The sequence below is a fragment of the Danio rerio genome, chromosome 9 (genome assembly GCF_052040795.2).
Source record: "Danio rerio strain M-AB ecotype USA chromosome 9, GRCz13ab, whole genome shotgun sequence".
Classification (NCBI taxonomy): Eukaryota; Metazoa; Chordata; class Actinopteri; order Cypriniformes; family Danionidae; genus Danio; species Danio rerio.
The window spans coordinates 9,333,665-9,342,500 of NC_141029.1; the positions used below are offsets into that span (position 1 = coordinate 9,333,665).

At 37.2% G+C, this 8,836-nt stretch overlaps 1 protein-coding gene across 3 annotated transcripts in view; it reads left to right on the top strand.

Annotated features, from left to right (window-relative positions):
- Positions 1-206: 206 nt before the first annotated feature.
- Positions 207-8,836, top strand: part of ankrd10b (ankyrin repeat domain 10b) — a 38,896-nt gene continuing 30,266 nt past the window's right edge. For 2 of the 3 annotated variants that reach the window (XM_087266668.1, XM_087266669.1), the window contains exons 1-2: positions 211-562; positions 6,502-6,654. In XM_087266668.1, the coding sequence (XP_087122794.1) occupies positions 371-562; positions 6,502-6,654 (345 nt within the window). In that variant the 5' untranslated portion in view covers positions 211-370. 3 annotated transcript variants of the gene reach the window in all.

Genomic DNA, 8,836 nt, shown 5'->3' on the forward strand with positions numbered 1-8,836 from the left:
ATCTGTTTCGTGTTCTGTAGTAGGCTACGGTTCGTTTGTAGTAGGCATGCGCAACTTCAGTACGGAGTCTCATGTGATCCATTTCAGGTTTTGGTTGACGGCTATTGTGTACATGCGCACTACCTCCATTCCTGAATCCTAAATGGTCCATTTTGCTTTTTGAGAGATGCCCCGGTGAAGTTTGATTCCTCCTTCAGCGTGCAAGCAACTGTGCTGTGTGTGTTTGTGAGGTGAGCACGCCGTGCGTCTCGTCTCGCCTCCCCTTTGGAAGCGCTTTGTTTGGGCGGGTATACATCGTGCAATCCACCATTTTTGTGAAGATTTCGGCTTCCACGCATTTCCAAAACGCGAGTGTCCGTGTCGTGCAGTGATGTCTGTGGGTCTGGAGTCTGGGTTTTCTAGCGAGGAGGTGCTGAATATTCGCTTCCCTCTCCACCGTGCGTGCAGGGATGGAGACATGGGCGCGCTCTGCACGCTCTTGCAGCGCGGCTCCGAGCAGCTCTCGGTCGAGGACTCTTTCTACGGCTGGACGCCTCTACACTGGGCTGCACACTTCGGCAAGGTACACTCTTGAATCATTTCACAGCACATCATGGTAGATTTTTGTAGATAGACACTGCGTAAATTACACACATGATTAAACATGTTTGTTGTTCCCTTTACTACACAACATTGCATCTGTCTGTCATTCGTGGATGACACCCCAACCGCATCTGAAGAATATAATGGGATCAATTGATCGCATATGTAACGACGAGCCAGCGTTACATTCTCAGACAGCTAATCTGTATTTCCCCCTTTGCTTTCCCATTTTCCGCTTGTGTCACAGGCCAGCGGGTTTCCTACATAGAGCCGCGAGGAAGAGCCTGGAATTATCTGGAGAAAAAGCACAAAGTTTTACGCGGAACTATATTTGCTTTATACTATTTTAGGTATGAGGAGGAGGATGGTTATTGGGAGTCTAAATTATGGAAAATACCTGTCACAAAAGACAAGCTTGAGGAATATTTTGATCTGTGATGAATTTAAAAGTAAAAATGGGATTTTCTATTTAGTGATTGTTTTGGCACTTTGAAGAAAATTAAGTGCACTTGTCAAATTACTGGAATCTGCATTTCTAATGGTACCAATATAATACCTCAGAAAGTGCCGATATTAATGTTTTTAGCATCCTATGCCATCAATATTGTTAACTAAAAACCAATCCATCTCATTTATTGACATTAAACCAGTTTATTTTCATAAACAGTTGTTTAATTGTAATTTGTTTAGAGGGAAAATAACCTTAATCTTTACTAAAACTTTAAATGTATATGTTTTACCTGTAGACGCATACAACAACTCTCTAACTCAACTCTCTCTCTCTCTCTCTCTCTCTCTCTCTCTCTCTCTCTCTCTCTCTCTCTCTCTCTCTCTCTCTCTCTCTGTCTCTCTCTCTCTCTCTCTCTCTCTCTCTCTCTCTCTCTCTCTCTCTCTCTCTATATATATATATATATATATATATATATATATATATATATATATATATATATATATTTTTTTTTTTTTTTGAGAGAGAGAATAGAAAAAAATGCATGAAATAAAAATATATACACTCACCAGCCACTTTATTAGGTACACCTTGCTAGTACCAGGTTGGACCCTCTTTTGCCTTCAGAACTGCCATAATCCTTCGTGACATAGATTCAACAAAGTACCGGAAATATTTTTCAGAGATTTTGGTCCATATCGACATGATAGCATCTTGCAGTTGCTGCAGATTTGTTGGTTTAAAATGCATTGTTTAAAAGGGAAAAAAGTTTTAGATTTTTACCCAGACATTTAAAAATAATATATTTTAGAGCAGTGAGCACAATACCATGATATTTTTCTCCAAGGTTATACCGTCAGATTTTTATACTGACCCATGCATATTGGTGACTGTGGAGGCCGTTTGAGCACAATGTCATGTTTATTGTCTGAGATGATTCAAACTTTATGACATGGCGCGTTCCCTGCTGGAAGTAGCCATCAGAAGATGGGTACACTGTGGTCATAAAATGATGGACATAGTGAGCAACAATAATAACACACAATAACGTTGACACAAAGTGTGCCAAAAAAATATCCCCCACACCATTACACCGCCACCACTAGCCTGAACCATTGATACATGCTTTCATGTTGTTGATGCCAAATTCTGACTCTACCATCCGAATGTCGCAGCAGAAATAGACATTTATCAGACCAAACAAGGTTTTTCCAATTATCTATTGTCCAGTTTTGGTGTGCAAATTGTAACTTCAGATTTCTCAGCTGGCAGGAGTGACAACCAGTGTGGTCTTCTGCTGCTGTAGCCTATCTGCCTCAAGGTTCGACGTGTTGTGCATTCAGAGATGATCTTCTGCACACCTCGGTTGTAACGAGTGATTATTTGAGTTACTGTTGCCTTTCTATCAGCTCGAAACAGTCTGGCTATTCTTCTCCTCAGCCTGTCTGGCACTAACAACCAAGTCACGTTAAAAATCACCTAAATCACCTTTCTTCCCCATTCTAATGCTCTATTTGAATTGCAGCAGATCGTCTTGACCATGGCTGCATTCGAAACCACTTTCTACTTAGTAGGTACTTGAATTTAATCGTACTACTCAGCCATTAGAAAAGTACATTCTATACAGTATGAATGTGAAAAGTATGAATGGAATTCGGACGTACAACATCCGCCATTTTGTCATGGTCACGTGAACTACCTGCGTCAGTTGCGTCGCTTCACTCCCATTCATGAATTCTCTCACGAGGCATCATGGGATAGAGCAGCGTGCATGGGATGCGCACTCCAGAATCTCGCCGGAAGTCATCCGGGTACTTCTCGCATACTGATTTTTGAATTCTATGTATTTGGACATGCTACTCTGCTCGCATTCTGATTTTAGCGTACTATATAGTATAGAAGTATGCGGTTTTGGACGCAGCCCATATCTACATGCTTAAATGCATTGAGTTGCTGCCATGCGATTGGCTGACTTAAAATTTGCATTAACGAGCAGTTGGGCAGGTGTACCTAATAAAGTGACCGGTGAGTAAATATATATATTTTTTAGGTTTACAATGCAAATCCAATTAAAACCAAATGTTTGGTAAAAAAAAGGAAGTTTCTCCTAAAATATCTACTGAAAGATAGAAAATATTACTTTACAAACTGTATTGTACTACATGAATCTGAAACCGTCTAAAAAATGAATAAATATTTATTTACACATTCACATAACTAAACTCAATGAAGGGCTAAAAATCTGTGGAAATCTGCTAAATTCTACATGCTCAGATTCTGTGTGGACCTTAATGTTCTTTGTTCAGATAATAAGCCAAATACTATTTTTGGGTGCTAATAACAGGTGTCATTTTAGTTTGACACATGTGGGTGTAGTCTAGTCTTGCCTCAATTACTGATGTTGATCTTCAGGTTTCCCTCAATTTCTCAAGAGCTACATTATCTTTATCATGTAGCCCATGTCTGTTGTCTTTTATTCTCAGATGTCCCAAGGTTGTCCATTAGGATGAAGTATGAGATTTAGCAGGCTGATACTGTATAAACACCAACTCATCGGTTTATTTTTAGAAATGTTTACTGAAAAGGGAAAACATGCATGAGCTTGCATCTTAACCTTTTCAAACTCGAAAGTGAATTCCTCTGCGTCAGTTGATGAGCGTGATCAACGGGGTGTTTTATTTCAAACCAGATCTTCCAGTTTAAGTAAAATGTTGCATGATGTTTTATGACTTATAAAAATAGTCATGAGGAAGTTGTGTGTTCAGGTGGCGCTCCCACTCTGTGTGTCTGTTTGGTTTGATCTTAATGGGTGTAATGTCTTCTATAAAGCATGGGAGTGTCTAAGAATCATTTAAGCACTGTTGAGAAGATGAATAACAGGAAGAGTCCAACTGAAATTTGAGATAAAGTAGGGATGAGGCACTAAATGGTTCCATTAAGTAGCAGATGCAGTTGATTTCCTACTCCGGTACATTAAAGTGAGAGCAATATTTAACCCAAGTGGATGATTAACAGAGGTGTTGTGTAACCCTGCAATGAGAATAAATAATGGACCTTTTCACAAGCTGTGATCTGATTGTTTTTTTTAATGACACTTTAAAGGATCGCAGTTTTGTTTTGAAGACTTTCTTCAAGTCTATCCAACGACAAAATACTCTTGACCTTTCCTGTAATACACACTGTAGCATCTGCTTTATTCTCAGTTTCTGAAATAGTTTGTTTAAGCATCTGGGCTCTCCAAACACCTCATACTCTTTATCTGATTGGTCAGATCTGTTGTGATTGCCTAAAGCTTTTAAGTCTTGTCTGAAACCATATGCCATTACCGTATTAGATATTCAGCTCCAGTGGGTTTCACAGCACTTATAAACTATCTCAGTAATAACCATGGAAATTGTTTTACCATTAACATTAGCTTACCCCCCCCCCCAATAAAAAATAATAATAAACAATGCCAGTGACTCTCGACCCCCAATATCCTCGGAGGTGGTTATAAATAAGTAAAACTTACACACAGTGGTGCACACACCCCAATAGGCCAACGTCTATTATTCATTTAATTTTGGAGAACGTCACTCTAAGACCTTCCTCCATATTCAGTCATGGTCTTTACTTGTAATGTACGAGTGTCTGAAATGTGTCAATGTTTAACCTGGTGCCATGAAAATAAACCATTACTAATGGTGTGCATATATTTTGCAGCCAGTTTAAACCAGTCATTTCGTCATTTATCCTTTAGATTAAAGAATGAATTTGCGGCTTATCTCTCACACATATAATAATTTTATAGAATTTTTCTTTATTATTAATTTTATATAATAATAATTTTATGTTGTTTGCCATCTGCTACTCTGAGGAAGTACACATTTATTATAAATAAAAAAGGAGCAATAGTGGTTGCCCACTTTTTACCCCCAAACAAAATCCTGTTAATTTACTCACCTACAGGTCATCCAAGATCTAGGCAGCTTTCTTTTTTTTTTTAGAAACTTTTAAAAAAGATTTTTAGATGAATCCCTTTGCTGATTCTTATAATGGCTGTCTTTTGAGATAAAAAGTAAGCAAATAAAAACTAATCCAAAACAACAGCCTTGTCTCCTGATGACACGCTAAGATGGAATTTTTTACTAAATTATTAGCTTTAATCCAAGGCCTAGTCAAATACATTTTGGAATGCAAACGCAAACGCAAATGCAAACGCAGATGTAGTCCTGTTGTTTTAATGATGAATGTGCGAGGGTACTCTCTTGGACAGGAGGTCAGGTGATGCAGTTTGTTATAGATATCTGTTATTGCATCACCAGCACCTACACACAAAAATATTTTATTGTGATCGTTTAAACTAATTTAGATTGAGCTAAAACAAAACAACACAATTCTTGAGATTTCATTGGGACAACTTAACACTTAACAACTTTGGATTGACCTTAAAGAAAATGAAGTTAACTTGGTTTGTATTGAGACGTCATGAATTGTGTGAAACCCTGCATTTGTTTTACAGTGTAGAGCGTTCATTTTGAATTTTGAATTAATGGAGAATGATTGATAGGCACATCGGTGGGAAGCCCTGACATTAGGCATGGACCGGTATAAGATTTTGACGCTATGATAACCTTGGATGTAAATATCACAATTTCACGATATTGTGATTACTGCTTTAAAATATATTCTTTTTAAATGTCAGTGTAAAAAACTAAAACTTTTCCCCTTTGAAAACAATATATTTAATTTTTTAAAGGTTTATAATAGTTTGGAGCAGTAAACATGTCAGGCTGAATAATTCAAATAAAGCATTGTCTTCATTGGTTTCCAAAACACAGATTTCTTTACAATTTAAAACGGCATCTTTGGACATCTCCTCTGCTGGAGATACTGCTGTCCTAAAAAACGTAAATAAAAAAATTAACGCATACCTTAGGAACGGTATTACAGAAAATGTTGGCGGTTTTAAAACCTTGACTTTTCCAAACTGCGGTTTACCTTGAACACGGTTATCGTCCCATGCCTACCTGACATACATTTGACCACTTGAATATTCATCTGTAATTCACAATTAGCAATAGAATGGCTCCAGAACATTTGGAATATAGTAAATGAAAACTTTATTTCATAGTGCCTTTTGTAATATCTTCATAGCTTTTAAATGTCACCCAATCTTGCAAAAGAATGCAGTATCGAAGCCAATATATGATTCTATTATTAGATCTGCGCATCTCTATACAGCAGCCCCATAATAGCTTTTTATTTGTTTTGTTTTTTTTTTTCTTTTTGTAACAAATAGGATTACAAAAATAGTTTCTACTCCGCACTAAAGGACTTTACCCAATAATGACAATTTCTGCTGAGAACTCCGATCCATACTGCTTGCTCTCATTTTTTTGTTGAGCAATTTGTCTGTCGTATTGATCTGTTGTATTATCTGTAAGCATGAGCTGAGCACTGTTGTCTGCGTGTGCTCTCTTGTCCCACAGCTGGAGTGTGTGGTGCGTCTAGTGCAGGTGGGATGTGGTGTGAACACTATGACCTCTCGCTTTGCCCAGACGCCTGCTCATATTGCTGCCTTCGGGGGTCATCCTCAGTGCCTGCTCTGGCTGCTGCAGAATGGAGCTGATATAAACAGACAGGTAAGAGTTTTCTGCATTATTATACTGGAGATGGATGCAATTTCTGAGGAATATTTTGTTTTGAAGTGATCACTGAGAATGGCCCAGAAAAGTAAACATGGTGGTTAAACTTGTTTTAATGGGGTTTTAGTCTAGGTGTGTCCAGTCATGCTTTTTAGGGGACACGTCCTGCAGTGTTTTGCTTGAACACACTTGTTTGGAAGTATCTTTACTTGCACACCCATGTATTGGGCACAACACAAAGCAGTTGTTTGTGGTTGCTTTGAAACGTCACAGCTACTAAATTAACATGTTTATAGGTGTAATTAACAGCAGCTTTCAATCATTCAATTATAACATGGACGTCGTTCTATCCATATTATCACAGTTTTGAGGATTTTGGTTTTAATTTAAAATGTTATGTCCTGTGAATTTAAATTGTTATAATCTGTGAAAAACTAAATGCAATAGAAACTGCCAAATAAGTCAACAAATGTAATTGTTTATGTCTTTCATGTTGTAAATCTAGTTTACTGTAGAAAAAAAAAATTCTCATTGCATAATTGATCATTTTTTTCCTCATATTTGTCAGCAGTGATGTGCTCTAGGGTGTTTGATGTTACATTTTCAGTTATTTGGTTATTAATGTTGCACTGTTTTAGTGTCACCATCATGGTATTTTTTTTTCTTTTTTTTTCTTTTTTTTTTTTTTTTTTTTGCAGTGTTTTGTTGCAAAAAGTGTTTTAGTGGTAAACCATAAGATTCTGTTTCTGTTTTATCAGTCTGTTTTGAGAGTTTGATTAGATGGTACTCATTAGGTTTCCAAACTGATTGTCCTATCTAATGCTAATGCTATTAACTAATGCTAAAAAACTACATGATGGAAAGAGAAGCCAACTTTACAGTTGTATTTGCAAGCCCAAGACAAATTTGGAGCCATATACTGGGATAGTTTGTTGTATTTTTAACCAGGGTAACACTGTTTAAAGTTTATAAATGAGTTTACAATCTGTATATAAGTGTATATAAGTTTAGAAATGATCTTTTTGTATTATTATGGTAATCATAAGCTAAGTTTAAAATTGCCATATCATTAAATTGCCTGTGAGATTGCCTATATGCGTAACGAAAATGAGGCAGCAGTGGGAAGAAACCTGGAAGTGTAGGATCAGCATTGTAAACATTGCAACAACATGCTGTGTACTACAAACCTCCAACTGTTGCCATGATTTCACTGTGCAGAAATGGTGTAAACATCACTTTAATATAATTCAGTATAGTTTAATTTAAACAATTAAAAACATATTAGGCAACAAACAACATGACTATCTCTTTTTAAGAGTAATATGCTAATAGTGTCCTCCTAGACTTTAGTTCATGCAGCAGGTAAACAGTGAGGATGCTTCACGGCTTTAGCCTATGTAACCCAGTGAGCGATAAAACGATGCAGTCCTCTGTAGCACACCCTTGTGTTGTCTGTAATAGTGTTGTCCTGCTACTGAAGTTTTAAAAACGTCCATTTCCTATTAACATTTAAGCTGAGCGCGTTCTTGAACAGCAGATTTGCCATAGTATTCACCAGCGCTCAACAGAAATGACTGCGATTGGCTGTGAAGGTCATCAGTTTACCGCTCTTCACAGATTGCAAACACAGATACACGGACACTGGATCCTTTTAAAGCCATGAAGATCAGTCGATTCATCAAGTGGATCACTCGTCTGTGTTTGCACTCTGTAAACATCAGTAAAATGCCGTGAACTGATGACCTCTACGGCCAATCAGTCATTTCTGTTGAGCACGTAAATACAATGGCAAATCAGCGCTGTTTAAGAACGTCATCAACAGTGCCTTAAATGTTAATGGGAAATGGATGTTTTTTTTTTTTTTTTTAATTTCAGTACCAAAATTTTGAATCGTGACAAGTCTAATATAGTGAAAGAATCAGTTCATTAACATTTAAAATGTCTAAAACGTGTGTTTGGGAAAGAAAATGTTAGCTAACTAGTGCCATTTCCCATAACTTAGCTGAAAATGAGGTCCAATATCCCTTTTTATTTTCACTATATTCATTCAAAATGGACCTTCAGGTCACTCAGAAGGTGATGAAAGTATATATTTTGTCACTTACTCTTCGCTGATAAGATATACAGCCGGGTACACAACGTTCCTGTGTGACTCGGTGTGATACTTTCAGATTTTTTC